Genomic DNA, 19,768 nt, shown 5'->3' on the forward strand with positions numbered 1-19,768 from the left:
TGTCACGGATGAGATCTGCTTAAGACCCTTGGAAATGCATCACTGCCCGGCCGAGGGCGTGAGGTTACGGAAATCTCATCGAGCGTTTTATCGGAGCTGTCTCGGAGTCATTAGTCTCCATCTCTCGCTCATTATTTCTGTCCTCCGTTAGCTGTACAACACGGTCTGCTGCCAGCACTGTTGCTTATAGATATGCAGATGTGGCCAAATTTCTGAAGGTAGTCCGTGTAATAAAGTTACCAGCAAAATTTTGTATGTTTTGTTGCCATTAAATTCTCTCAACATTGGATAAATACTGATAAAATGCCAACTGCTTGTTTTAACCTTAGCAAGCAGCTCACACATTTATGGTAAATTCTATTGGTGGTAATAATTCTACTCTGAAGGATATAGTTTTGTAAGAGTTGTAGCTTCAGATTAAATATGAGACGACAAGTCAGGCAACATGGGTCATCACAGAAACATTTATTATTTAAAAATGTCACATCACAGTTATAACAGGAGACACTGGGTAAACTGACTGCACACAGATATGAGCCATAAAAGGAACCAGTAAATTTCCCCCACTTCCTTACCAACAGTATTATGAATTCAGCTGAAAGTCCAAAGCAGTAAACTAATTAACTTTTTATTCAATTAAAATTTTATTACTTGTATACTCATCTACTTGAGATTCTAAATTCTACGACCCATTAGCCCCAGATGCAAATCTATTTTTTTTGTAATTTGTAAGGGGGTGGGGTAAAAACTTGCTTTTCAATCTGTAACCTTTGGCTTGTGTTGCCTGCAGTCAAGGAAGTAGCAGAAGGAAGCACCCACAGCTCTAAACAGCTCAATGTAGAGAGCAGGGCCAAGTAACACAAACCTATTACTCCACTCTATCTAGCCACATGAGACAGCACAGATGAGTGTGAGAGAGAGAGAGAGAGAGAGAGAGAGAGAGAGAGAGAGACACTCTTACACACAAAAGGGCCACATTAATCAAAAAACCTTCCAGAAGGGTTAGTAAGATTGATGTTATAGCTGCTGCAGTTGTGTCACTGTAAAAGCCGAAAACTGACGCCAGACCTGCTGAGCTGTTTAATGCAAGGCTTGGTCTATATTTATTATTCATTGTGACCAAGAATTTAGCCATCATTTTATATTTTGTAGACTAAAATTTTTTTTTTTTTTTTTAAATACATATGATTAAGTTTGGCCTGTGTTTCCCCAACAAGTAGCACAGAGGTACATGCTTGCCACACTGGAAGCATTTCACTGATTTGCCCATTAAGCCCAACACAATGAACCACCAAAAGAATGCAGTGACCATAGACCACCTTTGGAAGCACTGCAAGTGCTGGTTGAGCTTGTTTGAATTTTCATAACTGCAAGATTGCAGATTCCTGGAGGGGGCTGAATGAATCCAAGTAAAACAGTGTAATTGACTCTCTTGATAAATTCAATACCAATAGATTCCTTTCTCTTCCTCCTACTGATAAATGCCAGTTCAACAGAAATTATGTTTTGGGCCCAGGCAAGCATAATGTAGATCAATCAAACTGGAAGTTTAATTTCCTGAGGAAGACCGAGTGTGGTCTCCAAACACAGAAGCCATTTGACAATCCGCCAGAAAATAAACCAGCCAATAACTTCTAAGGAACTGCTCCATGGGCATTTCAATCCGGGGGGGGGGGGGCAACCCTGGCGAGCGATACACATTCTCCTTGCTCCGCTCCCCCACTCCCGACGTTGGACACGCCCCGTCAACCCAGCTGCTTCAAAGGCCGCAGTCACATTGACGGGCTAAAATTAAACCGCCGCACCAAAGGACTTGCGGCGTGACCGTGCCAATTTCCCCCTGCGCCGTGGTCACGGTGTCTGCAACAGTGCTCTTCTAAACCCAATTATGACATCTGAAGGCTCGGCCATCCACACAAAGATTAGCCCAGTTCATTTCTGTGCTGTGTTGCCAGAGGAAGAGAAAGGAAAAGAAATTACGGCCGCGAGCATTTACTCTGAATACACGTCTATGGTGAAACCCACGGACAAAGGGACAGTGTTAACAGGGCACTGCATTTCACATTCAAAACATTTTCAATAAATATATAGATTCTTTGGAATCAAGACTTCAGTGTAAATGTTATACAACGTGGGTAAATTAGTTATAGTAAAGGTTAAAAAATCCTGATGCTATGATCAGACACACAGCGAACATACAGCACTCTGAAAAGTCAGTCAGGCTACATTTAAAATAAACATTTTTACAACACTGCATTTACCACCATGTTTATGCAGAAACCAAAACAAAACGAAATGCGTACTCCCCTGCAAATACTTCATTGAATCTGAAGGAAACTGAAGAAACTTCTAGTTCATACAGTACAAAAGCATTTTGAGTAGGAGGCGGAGCCAAGTTGGAGGGGGCAGAGTCTCTTACCAAGGCAGCGCTCAGAGATCAGCGAGGGTCTGTAGCCTGTCGGACCCTCTCCTCCAGCAGCCGGGCAGTGGGCCGGGCAGCTGGGTCGGGCGCCAGCATGTCCAGCAGCAGCATGCACAGGACTGGAGCAGGAGGGGGCGGCAGGGGTGAGGCTCGCCGGGCTCTCGTAGGGATGACCAGCTGCAGGTCCGGCTTGTGGCACAGCGCCTCTCCCAGCGGGGTCAGCCTTCGGCCCCTCATTACATATGCCCCTGCGGGCCAGACCCGGATGAGCAAACGTTTATGGCCCAAGTGGGGAAACAGGGCCGTTAAGAGACCCTTCGACATTCTCTGATCAGCGCAGTACTAAGCATTCATCGATCAGGGGCTTTTGGAGAAACTAAGCAACAGAAATCTGCTTTGGTTAGAAACGTTAAGTATGGGTTACGTTCGGGCTAAAGTTGACGCTGGGTGCACTCATTGGTATTCACAACACCAGCACGAAAACAAACGCACCCAGTAAGGCTGCTGAATGGAAGAGGATGAACACACAGAAAGCTCCTAATTGCCTTTAATAAATCATGAGACGTCTGACCCCTCAGACAATAATTACAGTCCTGCACGAATTGTCCAGGCGCACTCGCCAAAGCCTCTCTGCTCACACCACTTTAGCCCATCACCGGATAATACGCCATGTCAATGGGCCCTCCAGTCAGGCACTCAAAGGCAGCGAAACCAAAACACGCCACACCCACCACCCCGTCGTGGCAGCGGTTACCAGGGGTGACAAACATGGGAAAATGAATTCCAGTGTCAATATCAGAAAACCGTGGCCCTGCCTACCTACTAGAGAATCAGCACAGAAAAAAAAAAAAAAGCTTTATTTTAACAATTATTTTTGAACTACTGACCCAGGTCTAACATTTCTTTTAGGTTTTAGTTTTTTTGTTTTTTTTGGGGGGGGGGGGGATATTTTCATATTCTAAACTAAAAGTATGCTATAGAGAAACCATCATGAATTAAACTTGATTTTTTTTAAATGGCCAACTAATTGCCAAGGCTACAACATACTCACCCAGTTGCTCCTGGTTGGAACCATCCTCCAGAAAGGTGATCCTCTCCAGGATGGCCCAGAAAAGCACCCCCAGGGAGAAGATATCAGCTTGGGCCGTGTAGTTCCGGCCAGCCCATACCTCGGGGGCCATGTAGAAGTCAGAGCCACAGGTGGAGGAGAGGGCCAACCTGCTGGGTTCTCCATCCACGGGGCCGGACACCATCTTGCTGAGGCCAAAGTCTGCCACCTGGAGCACAGTGTGGGCCAAGTGTGAGCACAGAGGCAGAGCCCCACACAGACCATCTTAATTTGGACTATCGAGTCAAAGCATCATCCACAGGGCTTCAGTGTTTACATGTTACAGACTTTAGTCTTTCTTGTGCACACACCTTTGAATGATAAAGAATTAACCATGGTTACAGGGGTAGTGGTAGCTTAGTGGATAAGGCACTTGACTAATAACCAGAAGGTTGCCACCACTGCTGAAGCGACAGGTAAATAACATGCATGCAAGTATACAAGTGTCCTGAAAGTCTCATTATTACCAAAGAGTTATACAAACACAGGTTTATCCTTAGTTGTTAATGCTCAAAACAAAATTGCAAAAAAAAGAAAAAAAAAAGTGGAAGAGAACACTTAGAGATGATTACTACTTACAAAACATTACTGATTTCTTAGTGTGCTAATTTGTATATGGTAATTTTTTTTTCAATGATAACTCATTCACACACCATTTTTTTTGGAAATACCTAGCTACCAGGTGTACATTTTGAGTCTAACTTCTCTTACCACAAACTATTTGTGTTAGGCCTCTTCTGGCCCTACAACAAACAGTACATTTCTAACCACAGGACCACTTTTGGGTGGTGCACCACTTTCAACCCAGCAGTGACAAGGGTGTCTCAAAGACCCACCTGATAAATGTGCAACTGCAACACAACCGTGTTTCTACCATCAGTGCTCATAGTAATGTGAGGACCCAAATAATATCTGGTCAGTTTTAAAAAAAAAAAAAACAACAAACCTGCATGATAATCTGTATTTATTTTCAGCCATTGTGTGCAGATAAGAGGTGTTTCTATTAAAAAGTGTCCGTTTAGTGTGTTCAGTTCCAACATATACCTTGACCACCGGCCCAGTTCTGGTGAGGCAGACCAGAACGTTGTCTGGTTTGAGGTCTCTGTGTACTATTCCCAGTCCATGCAGGAAAGTCACAGCACTACTGAGCTGCTGTATGACATCGTGGCTGCGCTGAACGTCCGGAAGCTGCGACAGCACATAGTGGTTCAAATCCCCTCCGTTACAAAACTCCATCACCAGCCAGAGAGTGAAGCACTGCCGGGGCACCTCTTCCACGTGTGCTAATCTCCTAGAGCTGGATGGGTTTCTTCTTCGGTTCACTACTCTCCCTTTGAGAACACTCTCCACAAGGTCCAGCGGAAGCCTGTCTGCCCTTAGCGGCCGAAGGGTTTTGGGTCCCGTTTGCAGGAGGCAGTTGGAGAGGGCGATGACATTTGGGTGCTGTCTGGCAGTAGCCCTCATGGCCCACAGCTCCTGCAGGTACAGTTCGATGCTCTCCGGGCTGCAGCAGGGGAGGCGTTTGATAGCCACCCTGTCTCCCCGTTGACCCCACCAACCTGTCTCCGTGATGCTACCCTCAAATACCACGCCATAACTGCCCCGTCCCACCTCCCGCTGCAAAGTGTACAACTGATCCATTTAGCTTATAGTCCCAACTGTACATGCATCACATATGAGTCCCAGTTTTTAGGAACGACGAAGGTTGTATTCGACTGACCTGTTAAAAAAAACAAAACAGCTGGTTAGAAACTGGCGATCTCAATCCAGATAACATACTTTTAGACTCAAGACTGAATACACTAGCTAATTTCGCCAGTTAGCCAGTTTAACCATACTATCGTGCCAACTACCTAGATGCACAATCACTACCAGTCATGTTTGCCATCTGGATAACTCGATTTTTATGTCCTTGCGGAAGTCGAAAGTTCGCTTATGAACTAGATAACTCAGCCAGCCACACAAGCTAGCAGTATCAAACGAAGTACTTTCAAGAAGAAATGCTTCCATTGTTATAAATCGAGTTAGCCACAGTTAGCTAGAGCCATTACACACCGCCGTTGGTCTGTTCACCAGCCTCGCTAGTTCTCAGTTTGAGAAGATGTGTGGAGGTTCGGTTAAAGCTCTCTCAGACGGCACAGTTAAAGGACAACGGCCTTTTCTTACCCATGAAGACGCTCGGAGGTGATGCTATCAGAACTAGGTTTAGCTTCGCGTTTTAATGAGGAAGACCTGCCGGCTAACGCTCAACAACAAAGACTCCAAGATAAACAAAGATAAACAAAGATAAACAAACTGCACGCGCGTCTAACGCGAGCACTCTAACATCCTTAATGTTGTCACGGTTCCCGCGCTCGGCGCTGCCGTGCGCGCTTATTGGTCAGATCACGTGGCCTCGTGTTCCTACGGCCAATAGGCATCGAGGCTGGTGATTTAAATCCGACCTATGACTTTTTTGTTGCTGTCGTCGTTCCAGCCGGAGCGTTGCCAGGTTACACTGAAGGCGAGAAAGCGCGCAGAGTCGGCGCGAGTCTCTCAGCTGCGCGCGTCGCGCGCCCGTATCGCACGTCTGCAGCTGCGGGACCGCGGGACAGCACATATGGGATTGCAGAAGAGACAGTTCAAGATAGCACGAATTAAAGCTGCAGTCAGTAGAACTGAGAAGAGAAGAACCAGTAGAAGTACGAGCCCGCCTCTCTGTGTGCTGTATTCTATATGCATATTATGGTACCCTACAAAACCACAATAGCCATTTGTCTTTGTTATCCGAGTTTGTTAATATACTGACATCATTATTATATGCACAAAATATCCATACTGAACCTGTAGAGGTAGTAGGCTACATTTAAACTGTTTTATGTTTGTAAATAATCTAGTGATATCAAATGCTAAATCCTCATGCCTACAGTGTACATCCACCATAGCTGTGCTCGGAAACAGCCATGCTATTGTTGCATCAAGTAAACTGTTATTGAGTGATGTTATTTTATTTATTTTATTCATTTTTTGTTTAGGATCTCAACATTGCAATGTACAAATTAGCTAAGTACCTCGGTAACTCCTAAAGCATTACTTATCATCAGCTCGCTAGTAAAGTGGTTAGTTTTTGGGTCTTCTGCTTTTGGAACTCAGTTACAGAATTTATATAAGCATCAGTCACAGACACATGAAGTGATGAGACGAGATGAGACGAGCCAATCCCATCAAGATGCGATGAGACCAGCCAATCCTGGCGAGATTAGATGAGCCCGCCCCTTCCTTAATGAGATGAGACCAGCCAATCCTGTTGAGATGAGATGACCTTGCTCCTTCCCAAATGAGATGAGACCAGCCAATCCCGTCAAGATGAGATGAGCCGGCCCTTTCCCACATGAGATGAAACCAGCCAATCCTGTTGAGATGAGATGAGCCCGCCCCTTCCCAAATGAGATGAGTCCAGCCAATCCCATTGAGATGAGATGAGTCTACCTCTGAGATACTCAAGATCCCATAAGTGCAGTACAAATTGGCTGCTAATCTCAAGTGAACACTGAAAGCAGGAAATATTACATTGGGGTTTGTTTCTAGGAAAAATTAATAATAACTTCTCTTGAAACATGTCACAAACATTCACTGTTGGAAACACCCGTGGGGAATTTTGATGGCACACCTAATCTTTCTTTAGGTGTTTTCCCCCAAGATGATGAAAGCCCTGTCAGACTTTTTCCTGGTGTGATAAGAAATGCGATAAACTGGTCTGGTGATCATAACGCACAGCCACACGCTGAATGCATTCATTAAATAACAGAGGGCAGTGGAGACAGTGATCTGAAATACATGTTTATTAAATATGAATTTCTCTAGTATGGTAGCAGGGGAACAGCACTTCGGAAATGTCAAAAATGTTATCTACTCATTCTCTTCTATTAACATCAAATATGTCATACTATTTAGTTTATGGAGAAAAATGTGTCACACTATTGAGAGTGTATGGCGGGAAATGGGGGAGGAAAAGTGTCTTGGGAAAGGACTTTCATTTAGGAAAATTGTAACAGATGATCAGGGTGCTTTTTCTGGCACCGTTACTATTGTCTTCTAAACTGATACTTCCACCTCTAGTCTATCAACTACTTTTAAACTTATTTAGATATGATTGTTTGTGTGTGTGTGTGTGTGTGTGTGTGTGTGTGTGTATATATATATATATATATATATATATATATATATATAGAGAGAGAGAGAGAGAGAGAGAGAGAGAGAGAGAGAAAGAGAGAGCATTTAAATGTTAATAAATGCAAGACTGCAATTCAGAAACTCAAACTGACTTATTTAGGTTGTTGTTTTGCTAAACTATTACTCCATTTGAAAATTCAATTCACATTGAAAATTTCACAACTCCCTGGTGTTTGATGGAGTTATATGGTTTATTGGTGTTTATGTCTATGCAAAATCTGTGTCAGAGAAGTTTGGTTTAACCTTAACACATCACATTAGCCCACACATTATATTAGCCCACAAAATGCCTCATTCACTGAAATCAGATAGACAGCAGCTATCCTTTTAACCAGCTTTCATACAGACTAAAGCATTTATTATTGCTTGGGTCATTTATTTGTTATTTGTGGGAGCGAGGAGGGCATTGTCAGGAGATGAGAAGGAGTTTGGTGGAAGGTTCCAGTTTTTCTTTGCACCAACTCCAGTAACAGATTAAAATTCTGCATCTCTGAGAACTCTGCTATGTGACTGGAACAGCAGCCTGCAGTCTGGTGAGAACTTGAAGAATTTCACCTAATTTGGATTTTCCTTTATTATTAAACCAAACTTTCAGACATTTATCTTTTCGCTTTTTGTTGTAATTGGTTTTGAAAGATTCATTTGTGGGATACATTTTATTAAAAGGAACAAACTTCCCTGAACATGTTCTCCAAGATTTATGACTTCCAGAACAAATATGATTTATTTTATTTTGTGAAGGATTTAACTACATATATTACTCATTAGAATATATTACTTGGGCTTTGGGCTCTGCTAAAATCATAGATAAACAGACTGATAGATCAATCAATTGATCTGTCACCAAAAATATGTATTTGATATATGCCAGTAGATAATTTTCAATGCATTTTCTAATTTTTTTTTGCTGGTAAATTCAGTCAAGTGCTTAGTATTGATAACCCTTGGAGAAGTCTCTGTCTGCCTGCAAACCGCGTCCGTATTTCCCCTGATGACTCGGGCATGCATCGCTGCCTCTCATCACTTCATAAGGCAATAAAACTTTGTGCTGAGAGAGACGGAAGGTAGCAGAGTGGCTTTGGTCGGTGACCGTGGCACACGGCACATCACACAGGTGAGTATGCCCCTGCACACCTAATTGCATGGGGAATTGACTTTCTGCTTTCACCTGGGTGTCGGGGGTTAGCTTTATTCTGGCGAGCGCCAGAGCCTCCACGCCGTGCCTGTGATTCTCAGGTTCCTGTAATATAATGTGGCATGCAGTGTGATCAGCTTTCTCTGTGAAGGCTAGAAACATTTCTATTCAGGCATTCATTATGTCCAAATATAGAGCCCCTCTGTGCAAGCAGGGTTAGCGAATCAGCCTGAACGCCACTCCTGTTCTCAAAGATTATATCCATCAATCGATCATCAATTACATAAGGGTCTAATCGTTATTTTCTACCAGGAGTTTTATATTCAAACATGATATTTCTTAATATGCTTTCTGCTCAGAAGTTAAGAATAATGCTTATTATTGTATTTCTTCATTTGAATAAAAAAAAAATGGTTATGAAGATTGAAGTGTATTTAGCATGACTGCAGATTTTCACTGGCTATTGGAGCAAGTTTTTTACATTTTGCTTTCATTGGTTTTCCATTCTAACAATTAAACCAATATCAGTTAAAGTAGTATTAATAATAATGATGATGATGATGATAATAATTATTCTCATCATCACCATCAATACTACTTTAGTGCTAATAGCCAGTGAAGATCTGCTACAGTCCACTAGCGCTGTACTGTTGAACAGGCGTGAGCGCGCACTGACCCGGATTTCTGACTTCCTTGATCACTCTTCTCATGCCATTCGAATGCAGTATTTACACAAAGCACTAAAGAAATGGCTTGCAAGTACTTTTGTGCACACATGTTATTTTCCATAACAGGTTTATAGTGTATGAATACAACACTGCATGAAGCTGCATTGCGCAGTGGTGTGATTCATAGAGACTTTCAGCATCAATTTCATCACTGCGCTGTCACTGTCGAGCCCAAGGGTGCACCTGGAGAAACTACTTAGCAATGCAGAGGTGAGAATTGGGATTTAGATTTGGGTCCCAGCTGTACCATGTTCAATTCAGAACCAGCGATCTTTAAGATACACTCTCAATGAAGGCACTTTTCTCCCTCCAAAGCAAGCAGCCATTTACTGATTTACTATAGATAACTATAACTAAATTAGCATTCAATTAGAAAAACTGAAATATACAGAAAAAACCCCTGAAATGAAGATTACTGTGATGTGCACTGTAGACCAGTGTTGGGCATGCAGCATTCAACATTGTTTTTCTCAATAATAATTCACTCTTGACCCTTTTTTCTGACTCCACTGTTGCCAGCTCTATGGTGGCACACTAGTCCTGACTCGAGTCTCCACTAAGACTCCTCTCACACCAGTGCTGACTCGAGTATCCACTGAGACTCCACTCACACCAGTTCTGACTTGAGTCACAACTGAGACTCATCTCACACCAGTGCTGACTCAAGTCTCCACTGAGACTCCTTTCTCACCAGTCCTGATTCGAGTCTCCACTGAGACTCCACTCACACCAGTCCTGACTCGAGTCTCCACTGAGACTCCTTTCTCACCAGTCCTGATTCGAGTCTCCACTGAGACTCCACTCACACCAGTCCTGACTCGAGTCTCCACTGAGACTCCTTTCTCACCAGTCCTGATTCGAGTCTCCACTGAGACTCCACTCACACCAGTCCTGACTCGAGTCTCCACTGAGACTCCTCTCATACCAGTCCTGATTCGAGTCTCCACTGAGACTCCTCTCCACCTTGGGGAGCCTTTGTTGTTCTGCTCTCTGCACTGCTCAACTGCATATTGCCTCTCATCTCACTGATTTCCTTCTTAATCAAAATGTAACGGTGTTTAACACGGTATCTGAGTGGTTGTGCACCTCTCACACTGTGAACAGGCAGATGTCTCGGGCGTTCCACTTGGAAGATGCGCAATTTTTCGGATTTGTACATATTTATTTTCAGCATGATTCATTTTCTCTGGGTGCTAGAGAAAGAAATGACGTTGGTTGTCGATGGCATATACGTCAGCATTGACTAAGGGTTTCTCGTTCAGGTTGTGTATAATTCCATGTCTTAGTGTGAACTGACGAGGAAAGAGGGGGTGTGGTCTGCAGGAAGGGGCGTGTCATTATAAGAGAGGAGAGAGAGTGTGCAGGAAAGCAGTTGAATACGCCTGGAGACTGAGGGTCAGACACTGCTACCTTACTCTGAGAGTGGCTGTTTGTGAGAGGGAGAAAGGAAGAGTACTTCCTCCATACCAGAGCACAGGTAAGGAAAGGTGCACTCTTCTGTGTGTGAGTGTGTGTGTGTGTGTGTGTGTGTGTGTGTGTGTGTGTGTGTGTGTGATTAAGATCTAGATTTAAAAGGGCTTTGCCAGTAAAGTTGTATTTTGTTTATCCATCTTCGTATATTGTTCTCCAACTCCAGAAGGCTAGCGCCATTCAATATACCCATTTAGTCGTTCATTTTTCTTGTTTTTCCAGGTAGAATAGCGTTTGCTATTTACTGGTATTTTTATGTTGTTTATCAGCAGTGAACATTTATTAAGCAAAGCCATTGTAGTGCTATGTAAATTCCCAGGTGGTTGTGTATAATGACTGCACAGTTCTTTAAATAGCATTCTTTTTTCCATTCGTCATTGTTTTTTTTTCCTGTGGATTGTTACTTTTCAAAACACACATTTTACCTGTAACACCATCATCCCTGAAACTACACCAAACATTTTGAATATTAATGACTATGGTATTTGTTTCATTGAGAAATAACAGTGGGTTTTTTTGTTTTTTTTAAAGCATAGCGTTGATCAAACCTGAAATTGTCTAGAATGTCTAAATAATAATGACTTCATTTGGTCTTCAATTTTTTGCACTTAAATTTTGTACTTTGGAAAAAAAAAAAACCAAATGTTACAGGTTCACTTGATCAATCACTTCACCTTTGTTCGAAGTTCACTTGAAAATGGAGGGGATACATTATTTGTGCTTTAATGTAATTACACAAGACAAAAAATAAATAAATCACTCAGCCTGAGTGTATGTGCTGGCTGCAGCTTTAACCTGAAACACCTTGCTGACTGACATTTCTTTGAAGCTTCTGGAGACTGATGTAGTGTAATTTTGCCTTCCAACTAAATTCCAAGTCTAAATTGCCCATTCAAGTTTATCAGGAAGTGCTGTATGGTGCGTAGGATCAAATGAAATGTGATCTATTTGCTCCACTGGGGAGCTCAGAGTCGACTGTACGCTACTTAAACGGGATGTCTGTGCGTTTCTCCATCCTATCACCTTAGCTCATCCTTTGTATGAGGCTTCTATTGGCAACAAGTTAGCCATTTTCTCCATTCACACCATTTCCACAGAGCTGGGATTTCCATGCTTTAATAACATCTGCTGTAAACATTTTATGAAAATCTTTGAGCATCCAGATTCTTCCATAATGCACAGACGCTATCCTCCCTGAATAGGTCCAATTGCTAAATTGGCGTGATGTTATCGTCTGATGTCAGGTGTAACTAATCAAAGATATGCAGCATGGAGTCATCAATGACTCATTCAGATTATTCCCTGAACATTTTTCAGAATGTATATTTTTGGAGATAAACAGAGCAGAATTTGAGACATAAAAAGAGACTGATGAAGTAGTTTTTCATCAATCTTTTATATAAAAAAAGTAGCTTCACAACTAGACAGGAAAGGAAACAGTCACAGGCCAGTGAGGACAGGGTTTTTCCCACTGTGCATTGCTGTTGCTTGGCGGTTGTGCTCCTGCTGTAGCCACTACCCTGCCACATCCACCTCGTGTTCTCTGTCTGGCTGAACCGAAACGTCCGTCTGAAATTCCTTGCCGCTCTTGAAGCTCCAAGCACGCCCTTGGATAACGTGTGTCAAAGGAGCACTGGTACTGAAAACCGCTCACTAGTCCTCGATCTGGTGTCCAGTCCCCATCAAACATTTATAAAAGAGACTAATATAACGTCTTTGTGCATTTATGTCATGTTTTATTCACGTCTTTTCACCAGGTTAGCCTCTACTTGCATGTTTTCTTAACTGTTCCTACATGAAAACGGTTTGCAAAAGAACAGTGTATCCAACTATTAGGCTCCATTACGAAATGAATTGAATTCATTACATTAACAACATGGACACAAATGTGGCTTGCTGTGTGTCCAATGTAATTACTTTAAACGTTATATTGATTTGTCTTTACAAAACCCAGTAAGCATAACAAACTACATCTATCAGGAAATTAGTGTAAGTAGCGCAGGTATGTTTGTGATCATTTGAGGCAGTTCATGTGCACAGAGATGTCAGTATTAAATCTGGTATGTTAATAAACATAAGTGCTGATTGGCTGTACATGCCAAGTAAGTCGTGCTGATTGGCTGTACATGCCACTTAGGAAGCGTTCGCCTTCCCTGGTTGGCAGCTGTCATGTGACAGTGAAGACTTACCTGACGGGAAGGAACCGGACATGATGAAATCAGGGTGGGGGGTTAACATCCAAAAAAAAGAAAACCTAAATCATCAAAAGGGAGGATATAGACTAGACACTTCAGCTGGGTTTGTTGGGAGAGAGGTTACACATTCGTATTCATCAGAAGAGGGTTTCTGCCACAGAAAAACCAAACCAAACCCATGATGACTCTGCATTCCTTGAACACAAGGGCGGGGGGGTTGCTAGTGAATCCTAAACGTTCCCTTGGGCTACATGGATATACTACACTCATACAGTGCCGGTCCTTCGTCGGATCTCTGGCCAGTCATCACCATCTCAAACCGCCGCACCGCCACAGTGGCATGCGGAAAAAGATTTCCCAGAAACGGCTGAGAACGTGACAGAGCTGGTCGCAGTTTCGTAACTGCCGGGTCAGGAAGGAGGTTTTTGAGTTTACTTCCTTTCTGTCAAGTCGGTCTACCAGTGGTCCTGAACCCTCTCCCACCCAGTGTGAGCTGGTTTATGACAGATTCCTCCCTTGGTAGTGCAGGCGCCGAGAGGCTAAGGCAATAATCACTGCTGCAGACTCTGCTGCCCCGGGGCAATCAATGCACTCTCAATTAAGGCAACTGCGTAAATGCCTGAGTGAGAACGCTTATGGCCACAAGGAGGAGGCGTGATGAATGTAACGTGATGGCTCTACAAAGATGAACCCCAACAGGTGGGAAATCACTTACTATGTTATCAGCATAACAAAAATGAACAGTATTAAATTCAAAGAGGCTAAGTAAGAGATGGAATTCTCAGTATGTGTGAGTGTGAGTGTGTGTGTGTGTGTGTGTGTGAGTGTGTGTGAGTGTGTGTGCAGCTCTGAACAATGAGAGAATTCTTAAGGTCTGTGGAACAGAGAGGAAACACTCCAGGGTTGAAAATGCTGATTCTCCTTTGTGACTCCATGTTGCTGGAGGTGCAGACTGTCTGTTGACGATCTTGCACAGCTCTGTCCTTTGTCTGCTGCTGCACTCTATTGTGTGCACAGAGATTCCACCTGAAATGGAAGGACACTCACACAGGCCATCAGACCTAGGACACGCAGTCTCGCCTGTCTCACCCACCTGGGAGGCAGTTCAGTCAGGAGTTAGATAGTTACCCCATTGCGGGGCGCGGGGGTGGGTGGGGGGGTGTCAGAGCCAAAATGACGCCAGCTGTTTACTGTTTGTGTGATAGCATCGGGAGAAGGTGAGCGGGTGGCGCTAATCGGATTAGGATTGCCTCAGATTAGTAATTTCACAGCCCTCCCCTGAGGGCAATCAGGCAGCCGTGGACAATCAGAGCATCTCCGCTGTGCGGGAGGCGGCTGGGGGGTGGTGAGATACGCACAAGGACCTTTAACGTCATTGGTGGAGGGCGTCGAAGATGATTCCAAGATGCCCAGTGTTGGAACGGTCACTGAGGGATATTCTCCAGGTCTCTGTGTGCTACGGAGTTCCGAAGGTGATGTCCAAAGCCTGCTTGTTTATTCATCTGGGTTTTAGGAAAGTGTCCCGAGTGTCCTTTCAGAAACTCCCTCTAGACTGGACGGAGTAGGTTGTAATCTGTGTTATGAATGCGTCATCACAAGCGTGTTGTAATGTGTGACATGGACGTGTTATTCCAGGCCTTCCATTCTGAGCACAGAGAAGCAATGCAGTGAGGGGAGTTGGGAAAGGAGCCAACACTGGCGATCTTTTGCCTGTGGGGTATAATCAGCCTTCTCCTGTCTGCTTTTAATTCCTCCAATGTCTCTGAAAACCACATTTAATAAGAGATTATAGCAGGGAGATAACAGCCCCAGAAAAAAGAAAAAAGAGTTTCCATCAAGCAACTTTTAGAAAATTAATCGAGCTGCGTTAATGGTGCACGGGAGGTTTAATTGGTGGCAAAATACTTCCTGATGACCTCTCCATCCACATGGGCCTGGGTGTCCATGTCCCTGTGCAGAACTGCAATCATTCCTTTAGTTTTTGTTCATTGAACAGAAAGTCTTTAACTTTACATTCAGCCTCAATGCAGTTCTAGGGGTGATTTGGTAATGTGTTATTTTTTTGGCTTGATTTTTATCTCACTGTAGGCTTGAGGTGTGTGTGGGTGTGTGTGTGTGTGTGTGTGTGTGTGTGTGTGTGTGTGTGTGTGTGTGTGTGTGTGTGTGTGTGTGTGTGTGTGTGTGTGTGTGTGTGTGTGTGTGTCGACACGTATGTGCCTGTGCACACAAATCTGACAGCGTGTATGTGTGTGTGTTTTGGCTCTAATCTTGTCACGACATATGCGTGCTGGCGGATATGTGATTTTGTGTTCTCTCTCTCCTTCTCTCTCCTTCTCTCTCTCTCTCTACTTCTCTCTCCTTCTCCCTCCCTCTCTCTCTCCTTCTCTCTCCTTCTCTCTCTCTCTCTCTCTCTCTCTCTCTCCCTATCACCCTCCCTCTTTCATTTCCTCCTCATTACTCCACACACTAATTCAGACATCAATTAAGGCCCATGATGAGTTTCGTTAATGAACTTTAAAATGGGGGAAAAAACAGATGGTGAATATTTAATTTTAACATCGCCAACAAAGTATGTGCTTAGGAGGAGTGATCCTAACTGCTGCATTACAGTGCTCATAAAAACAGGCATGCAGGCAGAGTCGTAATTTCTCCGCCGCGGTGGAAACGAGATGGAGATTGTTGTGAGTCCACGGTTCAGGACTCGTGTCATTGCTCTGCCGTGGTGGAGATGAGATGGAGATCTTTTTGAGTCCATGGTTCAGGCCCAGGTCTGCTGCCATGCTTAAATGTCTCAGCCAATGTTGTTTTTGCTCGTCTATTTTCTCCTTTCATTTGATCCCGTACGTGACGCAGAGTCCCGTTTGTGCCGTTACGTTGCCTATGGCAAGAAAACTTCACGTTTCGTAAATCTTGATGTCATCACCAGTGTCGGTGTCAACACTGTTCTATTGTTGGGGACAGGAAAATGGCTAATGGGTGTCAAGAAGTGGCCACTGAAAATAGCTGAAGATTGTCTTGGAAATTACTAGAAATAATGACATTCATTTGCCAATATTCATTAACTGAAAACAGGTAGATGAGAGTTGATATTTGATTTTAACCTCACCCAAATCTGATATTTTAATGTTTTTATTACCCAAGTACATCTAACTCCAAGCATGGCTCAAGTTCATGTTTCTTAATCAGTTGTTTCTCTGTTAATAGAGTTCATCCTAGTGAATGCTTAGTGGTACAAGTAAAATTGCAAGTAGTTTTTCGTGTGTGTGTGTGTGTGTGTGTGTGTGTGTGTGTGTGTGTGTGTGTAACAGCGCAAACCAAAGAGGCGCATTTATTAATTAATTTATTAATGTTTTTGTTATCAGTTTTAGCTGTTATTTTTCATTCAAGCAACAGAAAATTAAGTCAAAACACATAAAAGCGAAACGTGAATATGGGATTTTAAATAACATTTCTATAAATAGCCTCATCACTAAAAGTGATATTAGATTATATTAAAACGGACTGAAGTTAAGTCTAAATATTAAAACATAAAGGTAGAGTTACAGTTAGGGTTAGGCATGTAGCTGGACAGTGGCTGTCCTGTCTCCGGGGTGTGCAGAACTATGGGTTAGTGATATACCAACCCGCCGATATCACTCCTTTCATGCCCACACACTGTAGTTTGGCCTGTGGTGGACTGTTCATCTTGTTAACTCTTTAACTCTCCCTGCCTGCTCTGTCCAGCTGCCGCTATTCCAGTGTCTTCCGTGAACAAGCCATGAAGGCCCCTCTGTGGAGCGTCCTGTTTCTCAGTCTGTGTGCCTCCAGTCGTAGCGACTGTCAGGCGGACTGTTTAACCTGCAGCCTACTACTGTCTCAGCACCAGGCTTTCAGCACGCTGGTAAGTGATCCGTTATAATCTCACAATCCATCCATCCATCCATCAGTCCAAGCCATCTCATCATCAAATCCATCCCCTTCATCTATCCATCCATCCAAGTGTCTCTCATTTCCCTGTCTCATTCACTCTTTGATGTGTGTAGACACTGATCAGGCAAAGTTCACGTTAAGCAAATCTAACGCCCCTTTATTCTTCTCTTTTCCTGCATGATCAACAGACTCTTAGATGAGCCTGTGTTCCATTTATGTGAGATTCGGTCAAAACGGGCTACTAATGCCACAGCCGTGGCTCTAAACCAGTTGCTAATGGCTGTCATGCACAACCCCCTCACATGCTTACGGGGATATAAATCCATGCACACGCTCACCCTTTAATTCTGCTCATTCGTAGTTAACATGGAAGCCCGTCATCTACACCTGTCAAACACATATGCACACGTGCAGCTAAACCCATCACATCTGAGTCTCCTACAGGGCAGTCAGCCTTTGAGGACGCTCTGCAGCCCACATTTCATTTGCAAAGGATTATGAATTTCTCCGGCCCTGCTGGCCAGGTGCTCAGGGTATACGGGACTTCCAGTTTTTATGCTCTTTTTCCCCACCAGTGGAGATTCATAAGCAATAGACAGTTTGCTTCACTTAGCAAGATGATAATGCCCCCATACGATGTCCCACAGTTATACTGAGGATGTGTGTGGTTGTGTTCGCCCCTCAACCACCTGGCTTTACTTAGCTTCACCTTGTGTTGCACTGACGGGGTGATTCAGGTGGAGACTCGTTCCTCTAACCCACCACTGTTGCCCCAGCAGGTGTGTCTGCTGGAATGCCAAGCCCAGCCGCTACAGTCGCTCACGTGGGACTTGTGCTTCCGAGCTGTGGGTCTGAACCCACCAACAGAGGGTGCCCTGCAGAAGCGCAGCGCAGAGGAGGGGATAGAGGAGCCGGCCCACGACGACGGCGGCGTGGACGACTCGGAGGTGCTGGAGCGATTCCGCCATGCCGCGCAAGCCCTCGCCGGCCAGCAGACTTCCGATGAAGCACCGGGCTCCGAACGGTTGGGGCTCCGCTATGGTTTGGAGCTGGACTCTGGGATGGAAGAGGAGGATGAGGAGGAGGAGGAGCAGGGCGGGGCTTATCCAGACGCTGGGGCGGAGCTGGGCACCGACTCTGCCCTTGACCTGTCCAAACGCTTCGGCGGATTTGTCAAGGGCCGGCACGGATTCCGGAAGCTGGTCAGCTCCGGCAGGCACCTGCAGAAGCGCTACGGCGGCTTCATCGGGATCCGCAAGTCGGCCCGGAAGTGGAACAACCAGAAGCGTGTGAGCCAACTGCTACGGCAGTACCTGAGCCTGACGTCACGCTCGGGCCGATACAACAAACCGGGTCCTGCCGCCCTCCGGCAAAAAAACTAACCAAGCGGCAGCAGATGCCAGTCTCTCGCCGCTGACCTGTACCACACACCAACCCCCCCACCCCACCCCCGCCCACTCACACCCACCCAGACAAACTGAAATATATTACGAGATATTGTGTTGATGCTCACTGAGGAATGTTTTCTCCCTGTTGGCTTGTTTTGACCATTGACATTTCAATGAAGCAGTAAACTACTGAGACTGAACCGATGAAGGTCATTGTGCTCACTTATTCAATAGTCAGCAGGCTGTTTGTTTGAGTTCCAGCAGTTGGCCTTCTACACATTTAAGTTTTAACCATGGCAAAAAAAATATTAAATAAAAGCAACGCACTGAAACTTCCTTTGAGCGTGTGCATCAGTATCGTGGGAAGGGACCTCTGGATGTAAGAGGAATTACAAAGCACCGGGAACGTTCATCCGTTCTGTGAATGTCATGAGAGAAAAAGCACTTTAACTTTTAGCGTTCATCCTTACATGTCACTGGTCACGCTCGGTTTAAGTTATTTGCATGCAAGGACACACGTCATTTAAGTATCCTGATATGGCCATCAGATGGATGGCATCATTTCTGTCATTTTCTTTTACCTATACCTGAAATTTAAGATGCTCTGGTGAACTCATGTGAGAAGAACTTTCAGTAACAAGCTAAACTTAAGTGTCTCCTAATCCTAACATGCAGGGCACTGCCCAGTATGTGAGTTAAACGAGGAGTACTACATATTAAATAGGGAGCCATTTTGAGTAGTGGTTCAGGTTGTGGATTACACATTAAATCCCCAGAGCAATGCTGCCCTCTAGGGCTCACTCAACGCAACTACCAGAGAGGTTATCTGGATCCATTGCGATCACTATGAACAAGCTGATCCCAGATCAGCCCAGAGCGGCTAGCCTGCGATGTTGCATTAATAGCATCCTGGTCACAGTTCGTTTGAACGCCAGCTTCATATCCACAGATGGAGTCCGTTATGCATGGCTTTCCCGCGCTACCTGCTGCTTGTACACAAACACGTGCAAATGGAGTTACTTTAGCCTTTAATTTTACACTATTCGAGTATTGCTTTTTAAAAGTCACTGGATTACGCTTTTCCTGTTTACGTTAGTAGGTGGTCTACAAGAAAATAAAGAATGAACATACAGTCTGGAAAGTCCATTACAGTCTTGTTCATTTATATGTCATTTTGGCTTTGTGAATAATGTATATTTAA

The 19,768-nt window shown here is 44.1% G+C and overlaps 2 protein-coding genes across 4 annotated transcripts; one reads left to right on the forward strand and one right to left on the reverse strand.

Moving 5' to 3' along the window:
* Nucleotides 1-455: 455 nt before the first annotated feature.
* si:ch211-63o20.7 (Serine/threonine-protein kinase pdik1l-B-like) lies at nucleotides 456-6,189 on the reverse strand. 2 transcript variants are annotated; one of them, XM_081718529.1, is made up of 5 exons: nucleotides 5,697-6,189; nucleotides 4,575-5,250; nucleotides 3,474-3,699; nucleotides 2,420-2,670; nucleotides 456-878 (listed from the first exon to the last, which is right to left on the reverse strand). In XM_081718529.1, exons 2-4 carry the CDS (start codon nucleotides 5,169-5,171, stop codon nucleotides 2,438-2,440), a joined length of 1,056 nt encoding a protein of 351 aa, XP_081574655.1. In that variant the 5' UTR covers nucleotides 5,172-5,250; nucleotides 5,697-6,189; the 3' UTR covers nucleotides 456-878; nucleotides 2,420-2,437. The 2 variants fall into 2 exon arrangements, with proteins under 2 accessions (XP_081574655.1, XP_026871753.2); XM_027015952.3 differs by having other exon boundaries at nucleotides 456-1,943; nucleotides 5,697-6,188.
* Nucleotides 6,190-10,584: 4,395 nt separating this feature from the next.
* pnocb (prepronociceptin b) lies at nucleotides 10,585-18,903 on the forward strand. Of its 2 annotated transcripts, XM_027015936.3 has the most exons (3): nucleotides 10,585-11,082; nucleotides 16,994-17,150; nucleotides 17,959-18,903. In XM_027015936.3, the coding sequence occupies exons 2-3, from the start codon at nucleotides 17,028-17,030 to the stop codon at nucleotides 18,559-18,561; spliced, it is 726 nt and encodes a 241-aa protein (XP_026871737.2). In that variant the 5' UTR covers nucleotides 10,585-11,082; nucleotides 16,994-17,027; the 3' UTR covers nucleotides 18,562-18,903. The 2 variants fall into 2 exon arrangements, with proteins under 2 accessions (XP_026871737.2, XP_035380400.1); XM_035524507.2 differs by lacking the exon at nucleotides 10,585-11,082 and having other exon boundaries at nucleotides 17,016-17,150; nucleotides 17,956-18,903.
* The last annotated feature ends 865 nt before the right edge of the window (nucleotides 18,904-19,768 follow it).

The sequence above is a fragment of the Electrophorus electricus genome, chromosome 7, assembly GCF_041902795.1.
Source record: "Electrophorus electricus isolate QZ-2024a chromosome 7, ASM4190279v1, whole genome shotgun sequence".
Taxonomy (NCBI): domain Eukaryota; kingdom Metazoa; phylum Chordata; class Actinopteri; order Gymnotiformes; family Gymnotidae; genus Electrophorus; species Electrophorus electricus.